We start from the raw sequence: 23,840 nt of genomic DNA on the forward strand, positions 1-23,840 counted from the left end.
AACAGTCTGGGTGTGCGGCACATGCCTTCAATCCGAGCACTTGGGAGCTAGGGGCAGGAGGATCAGCAGTTTGGTACAGAGAGTTCAAGGCCAGCCGGGGCTGCATAAGATGCTACCTCAAAACAAGATGAAAGAAAACAAGCGGCAACATCAAAAGAAAGCAAGAAAATAAAGCAAAGAGGAGGAGGAAGAAGAAGAAGAGGAAGAGGAAGAAGAGGCTGCCACCACAGGTTTCAGGTATGGTGACACATCCCTCTAATCCTGGCACTAGGAAAGCTGAAACTGAGGAGGTGCCCAAGTTTGAGGCCAGCCTAAATTACACAGCAATTTCCAGGCCTACAACAAGAACTGGCTTTAAATAATAAAACACAGGGGGAAAAAGACCCTGAGAATTCTATCCTACTGTTTTTTGAAGCACATCTTTTACACACAAAGGCTTTATTTTTCTCATGTCCTTCCAACTATAAACGTTGAAGATCTTAGATACAAATGGGTAATGTGAACCACACAAGGAGACAGGTATCAGAAAATCAAGCAGGTGTGGCGTGTGGTGAGTCTGTCTTGGTGTTGGGTGTGCCTGTAACACCAGGACTTGAAGGCTGAAGCAGGAGGGTCACGAGCATGAGGCAAGCCTAGGATGTGCAATGGGACTCCTCTAAAAAGCTAACCCTGAAATGGCAAGGCAAACAGTATCAGACACTGGAGCATGATGGGAAATAAAAGGGAATCTCAAGAAAGAGATAACAGGGCCACATGTAGCACAGATGCTCCTTCATTTACCCACCACAAGTTGAAAATATCAAAACTGAAAACTTTATTTACTTTACCTAATATCCCAAACAACACATCTTGGTCTAGCAGCTTTAAACATGCTTAAAACACACTGGGCTGGGGAAACCGCTTAGCTGGTAAAGTGCTTGCTGTACAAACTGGAGAGCCTGAGTCTGATCCCCAGGACCCACATAACAAAGTTGGACACAGCAGCACACCTTTGCAATCCCAGTGCTGGGAAGGCAGAGACAGGCAGATCCCTGGTCAGCCAACCTTGCCTATTTGGTGAGCTCCAGGCCAGTGAGAAACCCTGTCTCCAAACAACATGGTGGATCGTTTCTGGGGAGTGATATTGAGGGTGACCTCTAGCCTCTATGTGCAAGTTCACACACACATATAAAACACATTAACTTACCTTGGCATAATTACCTGAGACTACTAAAGTGTGAAATATGTCATGAGATTTATTAAATAATTCTCTACCAACGCTGATCATGGTAAGTGGAAACTGCAGCTCGCCTTTTGCTGACTTTTCTTTCCATAAAGCCAGACCTTGACATATATTGAGGGTTAAGGATTTCAGTCTCTTTTCTGGCTGCCTGGCCATTCCCGAGGTATGGCTAGCCTTCATAAGGTTCAGTTCAGGCTATCACCACATTGTGTGTGACAAAGCATCAAGACATGCCCATTCTTTCCCATAGGCAGAGGCTGAAATCCACTCCCTCCCTTAACTATTCCAACTGGCCTGTGTGTAACTGTGTGCTGGTAGCAAGGGTGGCTGGCTATGTGCTTTTCATTGTGCAGCCCAAAACTGAAGTTCTAACATTTGAAGGGGAGATTGGATACTGGGGAAGATCGATCATATTTTGCCAAACTCAGAAAGCTGATTTTTGGTGAATAGGTGAAATGCTGCCTGACAACTGTATTTAAAAACAAACAAGAAAAAAAGTGCAACTCTGCAGACTTTCATGCAAAATATCTGAATTTAACCCAACAACTGTCCTTCATACCAAACATACCAGCAGACTATTATTAATCTACATTCTCCACCAGAACTCTGTGTGTGTGTGTGTGTGTGTGTGTGTGTGTGTGTGTGTGTGTGTGTGTGTGTGTGTGTGCCTTCTCAGCTTGGCTTCTAGTTTCGGATAATTAATTACCAGTGTAAATTGCTAGTAGTGTGTAGAGGAAGGAGACATGGAGACATGTAAGTAAATTCCACAAGCACAGTCAGGACCGTCATGGAACACACACACTCCCTGGAGAGAACATGAATTTGTTCCTTCATGTCCAAAAGGCCTCCTTTCACTAGTTTCAAATCTGGTGTGCTGTGTGGAACACTCTGTAGCCATGTGACCCCACTTTTCCTACACAAACTTACTTAACACAGGACACTTCCAGAGAGTCAGTGCTGATACAGAGTGTTAGCTTCGACACTTAACGCTAACAACAAAAGCCCATGGAGGAATGGAAAGGAGGACCGAGGCAGACAGCCTGCTGGATAAATGAGGTCAGCCCTTCAACAAACTGCAGCAAAGGAGAAATCCAAATGGCCAGCAGATAGAAGAGAACAATTCAGCAAGTTTAGAATTCTGGGAAAAAGCAAATTGCATCTTCAGTGAACTCCTGATAGACACCGCATGTCTGAAATTCTGATTCTATCTAAATTACCCCTTGATAAAAGTTAATGAGCTAGTGGGATGGTAAATCAATAAGATTGCTTGGAAATTTGCATACCTAGAAACATACACGTGAGTGACATTTCCAGCAGCACTATTTACAGTAAGACCAAAAGAAGAAAAAAAAAAGAAATGAAAGGAAGAAATCAATACAAATAAAATGGGCTGAGAATGTAACTCAGTGCAATGCTTGCCCAGCACATGTGAATCCTGAGTTTGATTGTTGACATTGCATAAAATGTGGGCGATAACACATGCCTGTAGTCCTAGCAGGCTAGTGTTAGAGGCAAGGAGTGTCAGACGTTCAAAGTCACCCCAGTTATATAGTAAGTTCCCAGCCTGCCAGGAAATATGAGACCCTGTCTCAAAAAACAAAACTACACACACACACACACAAAAACCAAAACCCAACCAAAAAAAAAAAAAAGAACAACCCCCCTGCCAAACATCTCCTAATAGTAGACATGATGAAATTGAAGTTTATTCATGTAGTAGAATAGCACATAGCAAAGAAAACAGACTCTAGCCACATATAACATGGATGAATCTAGTTGATACTGGGCAAAAAAAAAAAAATCATCACAGCCTGGTACTGTGGTGAATTCTTGTAATCCCGACACTTGAGAGGTTGTCATGGGAGGATTCTAAGTTCAAGGCCAGCCTGTACTATATACTGAGACCTTGTCTCAAAAAAAAATTACAATTCCATATACAGGAGATCCAAAGCAAGCAAAATGAAACCAGACAGGATGTGAACGCCTCTGAGAACAGACATGGCATTGTGTTGGCATGGGATGGGGGAGGGCAGGCGGCACCATGGTGGTAGCCAGAGAGGGTCCCAGGGGCTGTGCTTTTGTGGATGTGCAATGTCTAATCCGTTCTGTATAGCGCCTGTGCATTTTACATGCTCTTCAGTGTAATAATTCACAACAAATGCCATCAGACATGACCAGCGAGTGGACGAAGGGCCGCTAAAGGATGAGCTATCATTTACAACAGGAGGGCTGTGACACTAAAGCCGGGGGGGGGAACAGAACGAGAGGTGAATCCAGCAATGGAACATTATTCCAGAGGGTTAATTCCGATCGTGTTCAGAATTTTGGACCAAACAGGATTTCACGTTTGAGTGCATCACAGTGGCTGGGTGATTGTTTGTTCACCCTCCTGGGGACTTTGCCTGGAACCCAGGGAAGCCATGGAGCTTGCAGGGACAGCTAGGGCTGGCTTCAAAGAACAGGGCCCCTCCCTATGGTTGTAAGGGCAGCACTGTTTATATGAACCTGCATCAACTTCTGAGTGCAGACAGGGGGCTGGAGAGCAGCTGGGGAGGTGAGACCTCCTGGGGATGTCTCTGCCCTTCACTAGCAGTAAATCCACTCATCCTGGCTAGACATTCCTGACCCTGATGGCCATGGATGCATGATTACAAAGATGCCCTTCACCAGAACTGTCATGAGGCACTGCTTTCTCAGGGTCCCAGTCAGACAGAGAGCCCCAAGACCTACAGTGACCACACCAACGGGCTTTTCTCTGTCATTTCAGGGGAGTGGAAAGAACAGGCTTGCAGGACAACAAGATGTCTCAGAAGGCAAAGGGGCCTGCTGCCAGGCCTGATGATCTGAGTTAGATGGCTGGACCTCCATGCTGGAGAACTCCCAGTTGTAATGTGGCAAGTGTGTACTATGTACCCACACACCTAAACATAAAATGAATAAAATGTGATTTAAACATTTTTTAAGGCACAGGCTTACATTTTATCTGGTTGTCCAGTCTAAGCCCTACCCTTAGGCATTCCAGCATTCTCTTTCTATATTCCTGAAGGGGAGCTGTTCTGACTCTCTGCCTAGGACTCATTCAAGTACGGATTTCTCTGTGGATTCCAGCTTCTTTTCCTGAGTTGTATGTTTTTTCTTCATTGACCCCAGAAAACCCCATTGGAATGTGACATCCCCAATCTTTTCCAAGGAAGCCAAATGGCTGGGAAACCAAAGCCATCCTCTGTATGTGCTGTCGTATGTGGTGTGTGGGAAAGCCACCCCAGCAACTGTGAGCACCTGCTTGTGGCAAATTGCAAGCTTGCTCGCAGCACCGTCCAGCCACCTGCCATGGGACCGCGTTGAGGAAGGGAGTGCCGGCAATTAACAAACTGCACTTGTTAGCACAAAACAATCACTGCTGTTTGTGCTTGGTGTGGGGAAAACCTGGGTTTCTAGGGCAGTTGAAAGAAAAAACAAAGCAGGGCTGGGCATGTAGCTCATTTGGTAGGGTGCTTGCCTAACATGCATGAAGTCCAGGGTTTAATCTCTAGCACTGTACAAACCAGGCGTGGAGGCCCGCAGTAGAAGGAGGAGAGGCAGAATTTCAAGGTTATCTTGAGTAGTCAATGAAGTCATTCCAGGACACATGAGACCCTGTACCCCCCTAAATAAACTAAACCAAAATAGAAAACAAACAAAGCAAAGCCCAGGTCCCACATTTTATTTTGTTTATGAATGCTGCAATACTTGAAACTCAAAGCTCAGGTGCATAAAAAAAGATACAAATTTAAATTCATGTACCAAGAAGAAATGCTTGCAGCTTCATGCTACAAAGAAATAACTTTTTTTTTTGAGGCAGGGTTTGGAGGCTGTCCTGGAACTAGCTCTTGTGGAAGGCTGGTCTCGAACTCACAGAGATCTACCTGCCTTGGCCTCCTGAGAAGAAACAACTCTTACAAAGTTAATCTGAGGGGCTGTTAAAAGGGCTCAGTGGCTCAAGGATTCTTGCTGTTCTAGAGGACCAGAGTTTGGTTCCCAGCACCCATGTTGAGTGGCTCACAAACCATCTCTAACTCCAGATTGAGGGAATCCAGTGCCTTCTTCTGGATCCAGTCGACACCTACCCACACTCATATATGAACATGCATTAGGACAGACACACATGCACATAAATAAAAAACTATGAATCCTTAAAAAAAAGTTAATTTAAGCATGAACCTCTTTTGACATTGACACCTAAACATAATTCAAAATGTATATGTGGATGTAAAAAACATACAAACAAACGACGGTTAAATCACATGGTTGAGCTTCCTATGAGGACACATGCCTAGAATCCCAGAACTTGGGGGCCTGAGACAGGAGGACCTCAAATTTTAAGCCAGCATGAGCTAGATAGCTAGGTCCTGTCTAAAGGAACACACACACACACACACACACACACACACACAGTGTGTAAACACTGTAGTCTGAGGCCTGTTTCCTGTAAGTCTACCATCTATTCTAAATATTAGAAATGAGCTGGTGGGTTACAAGCAGGCCTCCAAGGATGGAGCAGAATCATCCATCCACCCAGGAATTCTATTTAATCCTGTGTTCCACACAAAGATGTACTGCTGGCGAATAGAACTGGTTGGTGCCTAACACCTGACAGCTCTTGGAATGGCCTTGTAGATAGTTTGCTAAGGAGTCCCCTTCTTCTCTATATGTGCTAAAACCCTACACATTCCCTCCAGGTTTACACCTCTCATGAAGCAATGGGAGATGTTTAGTAACCCTAATAGTTAGAAAAGTATACTTTCATGTTTGGCAAACAGGTGCAACAAGGGCCGATCCAAACCTGTTCTAACTGGATCCAGTGTTTAAGGATAACACCTTACCTAAAATTCTGTGACTGCTACAAGGATCTTGATAACTATTTAGAAACACAGTTTCCTCAACTGCTAGGCAGGTGCTGATGAATACCTGGGGTTTAAACACCAAGGGGTATACTTGGTTTCCTCTTGGGCAGACAGAATGCTGCCACTCATATAAAAGCCTGTTTCATGGATGAGGATGCAGCTCAGTGTTACTTTGTTTGTCTAGCATGTATGAGGCCTTGGGCTTGATTCCCAACCTTGCCAGATAAGCAAATAAATAAATTCCCATTTCTTTCAGTTTTCTGTGGAATTTGGCCTTCAGTAGTAAATTTAGCTTATTATCCTGCTTCACTTAGACTTGACCTTTTTCCCTCTCTTTCTTTTCTCTCTCCTCTCCCTTTCTCCTTCTCTTTCTCTTTCTTAGCTAAGGTCTCATATATCTCAGGTTGGCACTGATTTGCTAGGATGCCCTTGAACTTCTGACCTGAAAGTCTCCGCAGATGTCCTCCCATTCTTAGCATGGCAGGCATGGCCCACCACAACCAGTTTCAGCAGTTCAGGAATCAAGTCCTGGATTTCACAGATGCTAGACAAGCACTCTACCAAGTGAGACACATGCCCAGACCTACTCAGGTACATCCATTTACTAGTTCCTGGGGAAAAGGACAGTACATGTGCCAAACACACACCACACACGATCCCTGACACAAGGTGAGCTCACAAGTTTTCAATGTGGTATGGTGCGAAATTGTAATTTAGGTGTTCACTGTTGACATTTTCCGGTATCCTCTCTCATGCTGCTGGGCAGCAGTGTAAGCTGAGGGTCCTAGTCAGCTATGAAGACCGCACTGTTAACAACCAGTACTGGGTTGCTAGCCTGCAATACTCAGAAGACTAGGTGTACTAAATGCAGCTATAAATGGGCATAGTAGCATACTCCTGTAATACCAGTACTCTGGAGGCTGAGGCAGGAGGATTGTGAGATCAAGGCCAGCCTGGGCTACATAGTGAGACTCTGTCTCAGAAAAACAAAATTCAGAAATATTTTTACTTTTTTTTAAAGATTTGGTATCTTTATTTTACATATATGAGAGTTTTGTCCATTTGTCTGTGTACTATGTGGCTCCTGGTGATTGGGAAATGTAGAAACGGGCTTGGGATCCCCTGATATTGGAGTTATAGATACCATGTAGGTGCTGGGAGACAAACCTGGTCCTCTGCTGGTGGGGGAAGTCATTCTGTGTATATGTTTGTCTTATTGGTTGATAAATAAAGCACTGTTGGCCAATAGGGAAGGGAGATAGGTGGGACTAGGAGTCAAGGAGGATTTTGGGAAATGCAGTAAAGAGTAGGAGTCACCATGTGATCCTGAGAAGAGAGGATATGTCAGGATGATGTCCTCGAAAAGATAAGTACACACACACACACACACACACACACACACAGTCATGGGTTAATGCTTAAGACAGAACTAGCCAATGAGAAGCCCCGGATATTGGCCGACAGCATTGTAACTATTAGAGTCTCTGTGTGTTATTTGGGATTGATATGGCTCTGGGCCCAGGCTGGTGAGGAAGAATGCTTGTTATACTCTGCAAGAACAGAAAGTGTTCTTAACCAGAACCATCTCTCTAGCCCAGACTTCTATTTTTTTTTAACTTACATTAGTTGTATCAGGACATAACCCTGCTCTCAGTCAAAAAGCATCTCTTGCCTGCCATATTTTCAGGCTGTAGGCATGGAGGCGTGGCTCAGTTGGTAGAATGCTTGCCTAGCATGCTGAGACCCTGGGTTCCATCTCCAACACTGCATGAACCAGGCGTTGCGGTATACACCTGTAATCACAACACTTTGGAGACAGAGATAGGATAGTTAAAAGTTCAAAGCCATTTCGGCTACATGATAAGTCGGAGTCCCAGCTGACCTACATGAGACCCTGTCTCAAACAAAGAAAAAAATAATTCAGATTCCTAGGCTCCATTCAAGACCCACGAAATCACAAAGCCAGGCAATCTGTACTATCAAGTAGGTTAGGAGCTGGTGCAACAGAATAAACACAACACACAGCAGATGTGGGCAGTGACAGGAAGCATCTATCTCAAGTGAGAGAAATGGCCAAGAGGGCGGACCCATCCTTTTGGGTGCCCACCACAGGAGGGAAGTTTTGAGAAGCTCCGGGTGACTTAGCAGTGACACAGCATGATGGCATCACTCAATCTCCTAAAATAGTCCTAGAGGACAACAGCCCATGGTCACAGATGGCAAAGCTCAGATCAAACCCTTGGTCTGTAGACTGAACAGGTAAAGTAACTTAAACTGACAATAAGGATGATGCGGCTGTAATTCCATGTATGTGCTTTAGCCACTTGGTGTCACTTCTCCCAGAGTACTCAAGGAGGGGACAGAACACTAGGAAGGGACAGAGTTGGCAAGGGGAAGACAAATCTTTTTAGCAAAAGGCTTCAGATTTTCTCATTCTGGTGGCCTTGGATGAATTCCATCAGAACGTATGTTCCTTGGGTGATGACAGCCCGGTTTTAAAACTAGATTAAACAGGATTAATTTAAACTGGATTAACAGCATGAAGGATTTAAATATAAACAATGAGACTTAATGTGCTACCTCTATCACTCAGTATTTCTTGAAGCAAATCAAACCAAACTATAGACTACATGTCTTTAATATCAAAATATACCAAATTTAGTCAACATTTGCTCTTTTTCTGGGGGAAGGGACAGGGTCTCATGAAGCCCAGGCAGGCCTAGAACCTGCTATGTGCAGGTCTTGAAGTCTTGATCCTCCTGCCAACATCTCCTAAGCACTAGGGTTATATATGCAGGTATAATTATGCCCAGTTCCAAATTCAATTTTTTGAAAAATGTTTTAAATATGTGACAAAGCCAGATCACAGCTATTTTCAATGTAATCTTAAAACAGAGTGCAAACTCAACCGAGAAGTCCAACTTCTCACAGAAGCTCATTAGACCACACAAGGTATCCCCAATGCTCAGCTTTTATACCGACACACACGAAAAGTACTCATGGTAACAGTCCTACCCCCGTGACCTATCTGTTTCCATTCTGGGAACCTAGGCCTGGTATATGATGAAGACTGTAGGAAGCAAGTTTATTCGAGGTTAATCCTGAATAAGGAGAGACAACTTTCTATGTAGCCAAGGATGACCTTAAACTTCTTAATTTCTTGCCTATACCTCCCAGGTACTAGGATTACCGGCTTATGCTGGTGTTGGGTGTTGGGGAGAGAAGCCAGAACTTTAAGGACAAGAACTCTACCATCTAAGATATATCCTTAGCCTAAAAATATAGGACCCTTCCCTTCCCCTCAACCCAATCATGAGCAGAACTCAGGACCTTGGGTACCATAGGCTGCACTGTAACACTAACCCACATTCCCAGATCCTAATACAATTTTAATTGTTTGGGTTTTGACATAGGATCTTTCTACATAGCCCTGGTTGTGCTGGAACTCACAATGTAGACTCGTCCAGCCTTGAACACACAGAGATCTGACTGTCTCTACCTTCCTAGTGCTGGGATCAAAGGCATGTGCTACTATACTGGGCACCATTTTTGACTATTTACTGTAACCAGTTTAGAAAAAGTGATTACAGATTAGAGCCAGTTTCCTAACAGCTAAAATAACACACTGCCTTCATCTTATACCTGTACGGATCAAAGATGTCAAGAGCACAGTCCCAACCAGCCAGGTAAGTGAACAGGATTCACTTGTTCTAGGCCCTGAGCTGACAATGGGAAAGAGGCCCAGCCATGTCTGAAGGTTTACCAAGGCTGGGTGGTAAGTAGTAACAGGTTCAAGAGATCAAAGAATGTGATCTTGGAGTCCTGGAGCTCAGGCACCAGTGAGAAGAGGAGCAGGGAGTTCCAAGGAGGGGAAGACGAGGCAGGGAAGGGCTGGGACAAGCCCAGTGACTGGACAAATGGAGTCCCTCCTAGCCTCTTAAGTTGTAAAGTCTTTTACCTTTCTTGGAGGTCTCTCCTCACTCCTCACTCCTTTTAATCACGTCCAGGTCATATGTTAAGCCAAATCAGGTTGTAGCTATTTGCAGAGTACAAAGCAAGAAAGAATTAAGCAGCCATGTGTGCACCTCTGCTGAAGCTAGGTCCCCTTTCATCTCCAAAAGAAAAATTTCTTCATGGGGCTTCAGGTGTGAACATTCATTCTTAGTCTGCCTCTGGACTCCAGCTTCCTAGGATCTCTCACTCCTGCCTCCATAGAACAATTAAGAGAGAAAAATCCAATCATTGGCTTCAAAGGATTCCAACCCTGGATACTTTCTTCTTCAAGGAATGCTCAGTATTATGTTTATATGAGATTATTTTATTTTGTCTTCATACCAAACCAAGGTGTAGGTGCTATTTCTAATTCTCTGATAAGCAAACTCCTGTCTTCCCTGTTCCACCAGTGCAGACTCAAAAGCATCTAAGGGATACCTTGAAAAAAGACCAAAAGACCATCAGCCAGCCTTACACCTGTCATTTGCACCAACAGGGTTTGGGATTAGAACTGGTTATAGGGCTGGGGATGAGGTTCAGGTGGTAGAGTGGTTTCTTAGTGTTTCAGTTAGGGTTTCTATTGCTGTGAAGAGACACCATGATCATGGCAACTCTTATAAAGGAAAACATTTAACTGGGCTGGCTTACATTTAGAAATTTATCATCATGGAGGGAAGTATAGCAGCATGAAGACAGACAGTTTTGGAGAGGTTGCTGGAAATTCTACATGGCAGGCAACAGGAAGAGAGAGCAACACTGGGTTGGGCTTGAGCTTCTGAAACCTCAAAGTGCACCCCTAATCACTTCCTCTAACAAGATCGCACTGACTCCAGGAAGGTCACACCTCCTAAGAGTGCCACTTCCTATGAGCCTATGGGGGCCATTTTCATTAAGACCATCACACCTACCATACACCAAGCCCTGGGTTGGATTCCCTGCACTGCATACACCAGGTCTAGTGATGCAGACCTAAAATCAAAGGATTCTTGAGGTGGAGGGAAGAAAATAAAAAGTCAAAGTCATCACTCTTAGTTATATACAAAGTTCCAGGCTAGCTTGAGAGCCATGGAACCCTGTCTCAAGAACAAAAATCTTTGAACTCTACAGTTAAGAGTGCTGGCTGTTTTTCCAGAGGACCTGGGTTCAATTCTCAGCACCCACATGGAAGCTCGCAATTGTCTGTAATTCCAATTTAGGGGGTTGGAGGCACTAGGCACACATGCCTTCCTTCTGGCCTCCGCAGACACCAGTCCAGGTACACTCAGGGTACACAGACATATATGTAGGCAAATCATGCATACCCATAAAATAGAATAAAAATTTGAATTACAAAATATAAAACAAAATAAATAAAATATTGAATTGGATTTGGTTCCAAGTTCCCTGTTCCTAGTTCTATGATTTTAGATAATTCACTTTTATAAGCTCAAATTTCTGAATTATTATTCTTTTTAATTATTGAGACAAAAATCTCATGTTGCAGCCCTGGCTAGCCTGGAATTTACTGTGTAGATCAGGCTGGCCTTTAACTCATAGCAATCCACTTATCTCTACTGCTTGAGTACTGGGGTAAAGGTATGCGCTACCATGCCCCAGCTTCCAAGTTCACTTTAAAAGGCGTCACAGTGGCATGTTCATACTGTTCTTGAGAATGTTGCAATAGATGTTAGGAAGGCATCAGCTTGTGCGCAGTCAATGTCTGCCTTCCTTTCCTGTCACACTGCTCTAAATAAGACGCTGCCCAACTCTTCATTCTACCATCACCTTCGGAGCAGGCTGGCAGGGGAGCCATTATCATTATGTTTATTCGTATTTTGCATTCATGTATCTGTTTTGTGCCTTTGGGGAGTGTGGGCATACCTGCCATGGCAAGGGTGTGGAGATCAGAGGATAACCTGCAGAAGTCAGTCCTCTCCTTCCACTACTTGGGTCCCGGTGCCTTTAGTGGCCTGGGAATTGTCATTGAGGATAATGCTCCACAAACAACCAAGTGAGGGTTGCCAGAATCTGTACTAAGGACAGTGATACTAGCACATTATTTGTCAGTTTACTGAAATTCCGATTAAACTTGGCCTTTTAGGTTTCTATTTGCTAAATCTGGTAACTCTAAGGGCCCGTAACAAACTACAGGGGGACAGGAAACTGAAAGTGACTTGTTTGAGAATTGGTAGCAGATGAAAGTGTGACCTGGATGCTCCTCTTTCAACATCACAGTCACATACCTTTGCTGGTGTCTCACTCTTCCTCTCTCAGCCCCTCCATCAAAGACTTGTCTTAACACAGGACATCTGCTAGTGCTCTAGAAAATTCTGTCAGACAGTCAGAACTCCTTTGTCATTACATTCCCTTCTGTGGTCTAACTCGTAAGGTTGCAGGCTTGACTAGGATCAACTGTCAACTTTTTTTTATTAAGTCTAAAGAATTTCATTTAAGAATGAAGATGTGATGAGAGATTTTCCTACAATTACCCATCTTGCTGAGGACTCTTGTCATGTCTGCTTTGAACTGTCAACTCTTAATAGCGGGCAGGAAAAATAAAATCTTGTAAGAGTTATTTAGGCTGAAAAGCAGGTTAACACAAAAATCTGTAAATATTTTAAATAAAAGTATTTTACTTGTCATCATATTGATAGGAGCAGACGTTGACAGGGGCTTTGGAGAACTATTTATTTAATGGTTACAAAATTCCAATTTGTAAACTGAGGAAGTTTAAGAGATTTGCTGCACATGGAGAATGCTGTTAGTAGGGCTGACTTGTATTTTTTTTTAATTTTTTTTCTTTTTTTTTTTTGGTTTTTTGAGACAGGGTTTCTCTGTGGTTTTGGAGTCTGTTGTGGAACTAGCTCTGGTAGACCAGGCTAGTCTCGGACTCGCAGAGATCCGCCTGCCTCTGCCTCCGGAGTGCTGCGATTAAAGGTGTGCGCCACCAATGCTCAGCTCTGACCTGTATTCTTAAAATCCAGAGCTAGAAAACTGGTAGGTTGGAGAACAAGAATCTATACAAGTGCTGTATAGAAAGTCAAAGCATAGAAAGTCAAAATCTGGAACCTTCCTACTAGAGAAGTCAAGATTATGTACAGTCAACCTGAGGCCTGGAAGTTTTGTATCTTCCTCCTGCCTTAGGTGATGCAACCCATCCAAATCTATCAACAAGTGGATTATCCGCATTAGCCACGTTGGTCCAGCTGACGGCACTGGGTTATGTTACAGCTCTTGCTATGACTCTGTGTTTCCAAAACCATACCAAAAGACATGCAAACAGGTATGGGCAGGAATGCAAGATGCCTTCCTTACCATGTCATCCTTAGCTTTGGGGAAGTCTTGCCTCTGAGGAGCATAGGTAGTTCATGTCCACCACTATCTATTGGTATGGAAGACTGACTGGCCAATGTCTGGGACAGCTACTGTCAACACCACACTGAGCTTCACTCCAGGCTCACACAGCTGTCATGAGTGCCCTGGCCTGGTTCACTCTCCTGGAGAGAATCTCAATAGGTCAAGAGAACGGAGTTGATCTATTTGGAGCTTCTGTTGTCTAGTTGCATCTTATCCTTGAGATGTTGAAGGTATTTTGAGGTACTGAATACATAAACTGTAGAACACCAAGCCCCTGGTGCCCCACAAGACTATGGTCAGTGATATGAAGCCCACAGAGCACTGGCCAGCATGTTGCTCAGACATTAAACACTGCTGATGTGGCCCTTCTTGGAGAACTCAGTGTATATGAGCACACTGAAAAACTGGAGAAAAAAAATGGGAACCTTGGTTTGACTTTTGGTTGTTTGAACCAGGGTTTCATGTAGTCCATGCTAGCCTCAACTTCACCATGTAATCCAGGATGACTTGAACTTCTGATTCCCCCTACTTCTACCTCCCAGGAATGCACCAAGAGGCCCCATTTTATTCAGTAATGGGGATTGAACGCAGGGCTTCATGCATGTTACCAAAGGGCAGTATCTCTGGCCCCTTTGTTTAACTTTTACCAAACATCATGAATAACACACATGAAGAAACATACTCCTGTCTGTGTGTGGATATGTTTTCTTTGCGCTCTAGGACACCTGTAACACAGTTGACTCGTCCAGGACCCCAAAGCTCGGCATCCTTGGGACAGCAATAATGCCATCTTCACAGGGCTGCAAGGAGGGTGGAGGTAATAACGCAGCCACACCAGGCTGCTTTACATATGCAATACTGAGATAAACTGAGTTTCAGACAGGGCAGCTGCCTTATCTATCAAGTGATTTGAAACGAAGTGGTTAAATTCCAAAGCTCCCGGGCATTGCTAATACCTCTGGGCTCATTCACGCCCTCAGTACTGCTCTCTGGGAGCAGTCTGGTTGCTGCTACTTTCTTAAACTGACATAAAGAGTCTGTGGCCACTGTTGTACCTCTGAAACGTTAGTTTCTCACTGCATCCAGACACCCTAACCTGGCTTCCCCAGTGCTTCTCTGTGCTGCCCGCCTCCGCTTGCTGCTCCCTCTCATTTTTCCTCCAGTTCCCCACATTATTTTGCCTCCAAACAGTCTTTGCTCAAACTCTTCTTCCAGAATGCCTTTAAAAATAATCAGCCCCACCCTGCTTACTTTGCTTCCTGCCAGGGATCCTCCAAAGTAAGTACTTAAGTTAGCATTATCGCAACCAGTAGGAAACCCTGCTCTCAGGGTTTCATTAGGGGTGGAGTGGCGACTTCCATTTGCTTTAAATAGCTGACAGCCTGAATTTCCAAGTCGGTCCTTACACTGCTGAGATAACAAGTGCTTTGGTAACACAACACAGGCCAGTAGAGAATTCCTGAAAGCTCAGCCAGCCAGCCGTTATCACTGAGCTGCTAGCCACAAGTGACTTTGCAAAGGCAAAGGGGGTTCTCTTTGGTTTTGTTTGTTAAGAACCTGAAAGCTGAGCCTTACCAAGTAGGTAAGTGTTAGGATGCTTCAGTTTAAGGAGTGACTTCAATTTTCACTTCACTATGGGGGGTCAGAATAAGGGTGTGGTTAACACCCACCTTCAAATGGGAACCGAATATTCCCAATTTATGGTGGTGTTATAAAAATGCACCTATTTCCCATGGGAAAGGAACTTTTCTGGATGCTTTAGAGCAATTAACTAAAGGGGCGGGGGAATGGCTCAAGCATGAATGTCACCAAGCTTGATGACAACATGTGACTGTGATATCCCCCCATTAAAAAAATGAATGGAAAAAAGTAAAAAAGAAATAAAATTTGTAGTCTTTAAAAAAAACCAAACACAAATCGTTTCAGTTTCAGATGTACCCAGATATTCACCACGGCATTATTTACAGCAGCTAAAACCTAGGCATCAACTCACTGTTGTAACAGGGGAATGGTACACATGTCTGTCAATTTGATGGACTTGGTAAATATGATGGCAATGCCTACAATTCCAGCAATGGAGAAGGGGAGGCAAGAGGATCAGAAGGTCAAGGTCATCTATGACTATACAGTGAGTTTCAGGCAAGTTTAGGCCACACGAGACACTGTCTAAAAGCAAAACCACAACCAATAAGCAACAGCCTAATTCTGGTGGTATATTAAAGCAATGGCCACAGGAATGGCTCTAGGCATCTCATAAATATGAATTTAATCCTCATACCAACCTACAGCATATTTACACTTATTGGAAGTCCCATTTTACACTCCAGGAAACAAGGCTTAGAGAGGTAAGTAATTTTTTTCTAGATTATACAGGCAGTCTACGGCCGAGTCCATTTGCCTATAGCCTTCCATCTAACCATGATGACATTGGCTGGTCATAGTTTAAATTGACTGATTTTCCTACATTATTGGTTCTATAAAACATGTTTGGCAGAAGAACATAATGCCCATTGGGGAGGAGATTAGGCAGGAATGGGTGGTAATAGATTCTGTTCTATTGTCACTTTCAGTGACAGCTACTCATGGTTTTTATTTTTTCATCCTTGTCATCAATAATTAATGCCTTTGCAATTTACAGTTCTTCCACACCACTAACTTCCTTCAGACCCCAATTTACAGATAAGGAAACTGAGGCTTGGACACTGGTGGCTTGTGCATGACTCAGTTCCGTGTTCTACTACTTGGTTTTAAGACAGTGTGTGACATATCTTCAGCCCAGGGCTCCTCAAGGAAACTGCTAGAACCCGGCTGGAGATGAGGAAGGACTGGGTAAGACTTGGCCGGAACTAAGTCAGCATGAACAACTGTGCCATCCAGAACTGAAATGTACGCATTCCTCCAGGTGAGTGCCTGGCAGCCTCCCTCTCTGTCAGGTCCTGGGCTCTCACCAAGGAAAGCTGATGAAACCATTCTTGCTTTTTTTGTCCCCAGACATGTTATTACAGCTCCTATGGACCTACCTTTATCCCAAAACTCTTCTCAGAGTAGCCACGAGGCCACACAGAATTTTGATGCGGATTATGGGGACAGTAACCACTGTAGCAGCTGAAGAGCCGTTAAGAGCTACGGGTACCGCCCCAGCAACCTTCACACGGTTAATTCACAGCAGTCCTATAGGCCGTGTTGCCTTGCTGATGAGAAAACTGAGGCTTAGACTGACAGGGGCTGAGATCTCACAGAGTCAGGAGTGGGAAAGGGAAAGTAAGTGACCCACGTGACAGAGCCTGAAGACATTATAAACTGACTTCACAAGTGCCCTATACAACCACAGACTGTATGGTTACACAAAATCATGTACATGTATGTGTATATATGAAAGTAGGAGAGACTGAGAAGATGAATGGGATCAGAAGTAGGGGGATAAAGACAAGATGAGGGGGATAACGACAAAGCATGATCTCTAACTGTGAAATGTCATGGAATCAGTCCCCATGGATAATGAATATACAACAACACACACATACACAAACATACGCCCACATATACACAAACACACATACCAAGTGCTCTCAATGAGGGGGTGGTGAGTAACTGAATGATGGGGTGTTAAGTGGAAACCCTACTCTATCAGCCTGAATGGGCAGGGTGAGGAGAGAGGATTATTCCTCAAGAACAGGAAGCCGGCAGGCTTGGAAGGCATTGTTTTATCAGTTCATTACTGAGCACATTATTCAGAAACTTGGCCGGGGATGAGTACTAGGCAATCTGGAAATAATCTCTGGGAGAAGCTTACAGAAGTGGAACGTTAGCGTGGCAGAGGCCAGGCTTTCAGTGGGTCATTGACCTGGACACTGCTTCCCATCAGAGGCCTCCCCTCTAGCTTGACAATTCCCACTTTGCTGCAGGACTGCATTGTAGGGGCAGCACGGGTGAGGGTGAATTCACACACACACACACACACACACACACACACACACACCAAACAAATGACCCAAAAAACACTCTCTGCTGTGGCCAGTGAGGAACTTAGCTCCAGTGTCTGTGTAGCAACAATACAACTGCTAGCTAGGTCAAGTATATTAAGGGTGAGGCCCCTTCAGGGCAGCTGCAAAAGAAAAACCCCTATTAATCCATTAACTAAGCAGCTGATAGATTTAATCTGTTTCTGCATACGTTAGAATCCCTTACACACAGCACCATTATATGTTAAAAAACCAAACCAAACCAAAACAAAAAACTAACACAAGTTAGCAAAGCTTTTGTAGATTTCTTCATCTCAGTAACTGATGTTGTATAATCCTGGAACTTTGGAGGGCTTCTGATTATAATTTCCTGTCACTGTGCCCTTAAAAACTGTGAGAAAGTCTCATTCTCAGAGTCCTTGACCGAAAGAATAGGTCTCTATGAGAAGGAAGAGGAGATCTGAACTGCCAGCCTTGAACCGCTTTCTTTTGATTTTGCATCCATTATTATTTAAAATATCCATTATTATTTAAAATAACTCATTCCACAGCTGGGGAACCTCATTCTACATAGTAACATCAGAAAAGAAATCATTACCTGGTATAATCTCCTTTGCTTTCCTGAAAGAAAAATAAAGACATGATCAATATGTATTTATGCTAAGCTCAATGAATGATTTATTCTTGGTTATTTTCCCTCTAACAAAGTCCAGAGCTTCCTGTTCAGAAAGGAGCTTAAGGAGCACTATCCCCACGGTCACTATTGATAAGAAAACACAAGTATACATGACATGCGTCTCACCATTAGCAGAAGCGACTTATATGTATATTACCCTGTATAGTCTCCATATGTACATAGGAAGACACACAGGCAATCATTTCTCTGTTGCATTTCTAAGATCACAGGATACATTTGTTTGCCTTGCAGTGTCACACTTTGCGCACGAGATGCACTTTGTAGACTATGACCCAGGTAAATCAACATACACTATTTACTTTCTCTTTGCTTTCTAAATGAGGACAGGAACTGACTTTGCTTCTCAACTGCCAGTGCCTTTACGAATTAAAGGGCTCTTGACATAACCTCAAGGAAACGTGTACAAAAGTTGCTAAATTTAAATGAAAATTACAGCTGTTCTAACAGCTGCAGCCTCCCAACTTCAAACAAGCAGGAGTCCTTTTCCAGGAATGTGGTCTGACCTCTTTTCCCTTGGTGCAGCCTAAATGTCGCCGTCTTTCAGAAATACTGTCACACACTAGCTAATTCATGCAATCGATTTGGAAACAGAATTCAGCAGGTCGCAGCTTTCACTGATAAACCATTTCCTGGTTTGAAAATCCATCAGGGGCTGGCCAGGCAAAAGTTTCAGAGTTGCAGGCAGTTAGCAAGAAACAGAAGGGGACTGCTTAGAAGTAGTGAGCGAATTCTTACCTGCAAAACCAGGGCAGCCAACTTGAAGATGGTCTCACTGTCTACTTCGATTTGTCCCTGTGGGTGGAAGAGGAGAAGGAGAACATCACTGAACACATGTCTTCCTGGGCTGGAGCAAATGGCTGTGGAGCTGAAGAAGCTGTCACAGCTTGGCACCTCCAGTTTACGATCAAATGCAGAGCATACCATTGCAAGGGAGGGGGGTGAGCAGAGAGACCTCAGGAGGGATAGGCAGAACTTCGTGTGTGTGTGTGTGTGTGTGTGTGTGTGTGTGTGTGTGTGTGTGTGTGTGTGTGTGTGTGTAGGGAATTTTTATTTAGAAAACACAAATAACTTGCAGGCTAAAAATTTAAGTGGAAATACTTGAATACTTTTTTATCTCTGTAAATTCTTTTTTTTTTTTTTTGGTTTTTTGAGACAGGATTTCCTGGTGCAATGCAAATGCATTTTTAGGTTCTGCAGATTTTTCTATATTATTATATTTTTCTGAGTTTTCTTGAGATAATTTCCCCTCTCCAACTCACAGCATGGTTGCTTCAGCATACACATGATACAAACATTATTAAGGCATAATTTCACTTCATTGTCAGTAGCATACAACTGAGTTTACATGTGTTCCATCCTCGCTAAAATGAGAACTCTTAAACATCAGTAGCAGCAAATGTGGAGAAGTCTAAAATTTTGTTGCTCTGAAAGGTTGATGAACTCAAATTCATTATTTTTCCATCCTTTTATTTCTTCATCCTTCAAGATCCCAGGGAAAACTGGGGTCCTATGGCTTGATTATCAAGAATGTTTTTGTTTAAGCTGGATGGTGGTGGCACACACCTTTAATCTCAGCACTCCTGAGGCAGAGGCAGGAAGATCTTTGTAGTTCAAGGCCAGCCTGGTCTACAGAGTGAGTCCCAGGGTAACCAAGGCTACACAGAGAAAACCTGTCTTGAAAAATGAAAAACTAAAAAAAACGAAAAAAGGATGTTTTTGTTAGGAGTCATGCTTAAATGTGTGTGAACAAACATTCCATGCACTTTATACCTTTAATGTGTGACACGTGTAAATAGCAGTACTGTACCATGTAATCTTACAGCAGTAAGCTGGTAAAGAGGAACTTCGAATTTAAAGTTGAGGGGCATATGAGCTTGTAAGGATTAGCACGTACAGAAATAGTGCACCCAAGCCCTTCCCTGTTCAGTACAGCATCCTTAGTACTCACTGAACGTGCCCATAGTTTAAAGGCCTAGGAATTGCCTGGTGCTTTTTCTTCCTCCCTTTTGTCTGTTGAACCTGAACTGTAGAATTTGTTAGTTATCCCAAGTCCATCACTGGGAATCACTAAATCGTTTTAAGCCAGTGTACAATAGGAGGTTTACAGGGAACACTATACTTGGTGAGGGTTTCTGGAAAGACTAAGATTGACTCAGCATTAACTTGATTAACGTTCTCAAACAGAAAACAAACAATACTTCTTACAGAAGCTGTAAGGGAAAGCAGAGCCAGTGAGATGGATCAGGAGTTAACTAAGCAAGCCTAGGTGATCTGAGATCCGTCCCTGGGACTCATGAGGTTAAGGGGAGACCCAGCTCCATAAAGTTGTCCTGACACTCCACCTCCCCCATCAAAACATTACAGACAAAAACAAAGAAGAGAAAAAGGAAAAACCCAGGGTGTTACACTAGCAGTGATAATTATTGGTTCCCTTATATTAGCAAATGAAAACAATTTAATTCACCCATCAACGCCCAGTTGGGTCCTCCCTTCTGAAACCCAAAGCAGAAGATCTGCTTCAAAGGTTTGTTTCAAGAGTAGAGTTCACAGACCCCAGTCTTGGAATTCAAAGCTCGCCTACAATCTCTAGGAACTGATTATAAAATCAAAGAGAAGCCGGGCTGAGCTCAGGAATCAATGGCTCTCTCTGTCTTTCCAGCGAGACACTGGCTTTCTAATCGTAGAGATGATGAGTGGCTAACCCACCAGGTGAGGTGGGTGTTGACTAGATTACATTTGAGGAAGGTCAAATTCCTTAAATTCAAACACAAAGAAACTCCTGGAGAGGAGCGTCGGGGCTGAAAGGACAATGACAGCAAAATCCCTGAGCTTGAAAACAGGCCAGAACTTACATTTTAGGGAAGAGAAAAGGTGTGCTACTTGGAGTCTTATAAAAACCCAAAATGAATAGAAAAGTAAGTTGAAAAGTCCTGCCAACTCCCTGGATTCCCACGGACTCCATTTGCCTCATCAAAACCTTAGATGAGTCATCTGAAAAGCATTCTAGACACCACCTTTTCCATTTAGCAAATGGAAGTCCAGCAGACAGATAAAAAAAAGATAGATACCTAAAGCAGATATCCCTTAGGGAGCTGCCAAATAATTCCCTACGACGGAAGGCTCATTAAATATTAAAAATGCCGACAGGAGGAACTGAAGCATGGAAAGTACCAGTCTCAGACAGCACCACACTCAGGCTGCAGACACCAGCTCACCTGTGCCCTCTTAGCTTAAGTAGCCCACACTCAGTTTGGGTGGGGGAGGGGAAGGGGGGGTGAAGGCATGTCTCAAACCTTGTTCCAGATAGGGAAGAAAACACAGTTTGTCAAGAGCCTCACTTTGTCTCATAATTCTCATTCTACGCCTCACCTTGCATATAACCTATACATATAACAAACCCTGTTCTAGATATTAGAGGTGAACCATTCTGAGCCTTAGTACTGATCACTGTCACTTGACTCATTCGTGGAGTTCATTAAACAATGCATCCATCAAGAACAACCCATTTGTCCAGTTCTCAGCACTTTTACTTGGCAAAAGTCAACTAAAACTGAAGTATCCAAACTGTTTTAAACGTGTAGACTGCCCAGGGCAGAAGAGTTCTTTTATCTCCAACCATGGCAACAAGGGTAATCGGATACAGGGCAAGCTAACACTTGAGAGAGGGAGCTCCTTACAGAGCAAGGTGAGGACATCCTTTAGTGGGTTTCCATGACTGCCAGCAACAAACAAAGAGCCAGAGACAGGAGTCAGACGACGGGGCTGAGCACACCCCGGGAAGCTGAGATGGGTGTCCTGGTGTTTCACAGGAGCTGAGGCAGCAGTTCAAGTACCAGGTCACCGCCCACCCTGTACCTCTCATCATGCTAATGAGGTGAATTCTAGGTCTCCAATTAAGGGGACTGAAAAAAAAAAGTCCTAGAACCAGAAAGGGAACTGAATGAAATAGGACCCAAGTTGGCACTGAAGATCGGGGAGATGACTTGTAGCATCCGATCTCCCTCTGTGTTGTGGCTCCAGACTTCCTGTCCTGTGTTCTCCCCATTCTTCTCTGCACAGTTAACCTATAATTTCATCACCACATCTCTCACCCAGCAATCTTCCAAAGGCATGCTTTGGGTAATATGTGGGTTCAGGCAAGACTGGAAAATGACCCAGAATACTACCTTCATTGACAATGGAACTATGTTAGCAAGCACACTTTCAATAGTAGGGCAGGAAATCATTTCTGAGGACTCATTCTCTTCTTCCTAGATGGATGCTGTATATCATGGAAACATATTCTATACTATAACAATCTGTTGCAAACTGACAAACTGTGGGGACAGTCAGTATGCTTCCCAGTCGTCTGCTAGTTATCTATTTTAAGAATAAGTTTATATTGTAAAAATGTAAAAATCAACAAAAAATGTGCTGCAGCTCAATGGTAAAACATTTGCCTAGCGTGCATGAGGCCTGGTTTTTAACCTTAGTGCTGCCAAATAATTAAGAAATAAATGCCAAAATGAGAGAGAAAATTACTGCTTTAAATTACTGCAATAGTAATAGATTTGGGAAGTAAATCTGTTACTGATCTTGTAGTTATGGTTCTGGGCATGAGACTTGAGTCTTAGGCACACTAGGTAAGTACTCTACCACTGAGCTACATGCCCAGAGCCCTACACAATAATCTTTAAAAAATGAAATGAAAGTTCAGTTGGAAACAGGAGAGGGTAAGTATATCCTCATAGGAATGATGTGAGTACTATCTCTTCATACATCACTCATCAATTATGAAGGGGGAAATGGAGAGTCTTCTTCATAGAGAACCAGATAGACCCTATCTCAACCCAGTGACAAGAATGCCAGCATGAGAACAAAAATATACCATGCTTTGCTTTGCTTAGGACACACACACACACACACACACACACACACACACACACACAAACACACACACAGTGCCAGTAAGTGTAAGCATCTTCCAACTGCAACCCAAGGCTTCAGAGAAGCTCCCAGCTACAGTATTAGCTGACTACTCCGAGGTAACATATTCCCATCATGGCCTATCGCCAGTGGCCAATATAACTTTACAGAATTTGGGGTTAAAAAGCTGTGTGAGAAGTGGCTCTCAGGAGCTAGTCCAAGCTGTCTCCAGCATAGCATGGTGCAGAATTCCTGTCAAAAAAAAAAATCACACCTTTATCTCAGCACCCAGGAGGCAGAGGAGGGCAGATTTTTGTGTATTTGAGGCCAGCTTAGTCTACATAGTGAGTTCCCAGACAGCCAGGGCTGTGTAGGGAGAGACCCTGTCTCAAAAGACACACAAATGAAATAACTAGATTTAATAGCGAGGAACTATTCATGATACACAAGCAAACTGAGGGTCATTCTAGAAAACATCCTGCCTACACTTATGCCACCACACTGAGTGTGTGAGTGATGGAGATCACAGGGTCACAACAACTGAGTGAGGTGGGTCAAGGGGGGAGGCGTGGAGGGTGTAATAATGAATTATATACTAGGCAGCAGTATGGGTCCAATGTTAAATGTTCCAAGTTGGATCATAGTAACATCGCTGTGCAAGGTTTGTCCCTGACCTGAAGAAATACACAGCGGCATTCTTAGGGGTTAACTGCTGTTATTTGTAGTTTACTTTTGAGTGGCTCAACTAAAAACTATATACAGGGCACAGAAAAAGCGTGAACATGGATGTTGTACACCATTAAAAACTGATGTGGTTTGGTAAACATATTTTATGTTTTGTG

At 43.5% G+C, this 23,840-nt stretch overlaps 1 protein-coding gene across 1 annotated transcript in view; it reads right to left on the reverse strand.

Annotated features, from left to right (window-relative positions):
* The window catches only part of Frmd4b (FERM domain containing 4B), a 189,310-nt gene that overhangs the window by 47,695 nt on the left and 117,775 nt on the right, over positions 1-23,840 (reverse strand). Inside the window, 2 exon segments of the mRNA XM_040737352.1 lie at positions 17,995-18,017; positions 18,829-18,885. Of these exon segments, the coding sequence (XP_040593286.1) occupies positions 17,995-18,017; positions 18,829-18,885 (80 nt within the window).

This window comes from Mesocricetus auratus, unplaced genomic scaffold (assembly GCF_017639785.1).
Source record: "Mesocricetus auratus isolate SY011 unplaced genomic scaffold, BCM_Maur_2.0 Super-Scaffold_100676, whole genome shotgun sequence".
NCBI classification, from domain to species: Eukaryota; Metazoa; Chordata; class Mammalia; order Rodentia; family Cricetidae; genus Mesocricetus; species Mesocricetus auratus.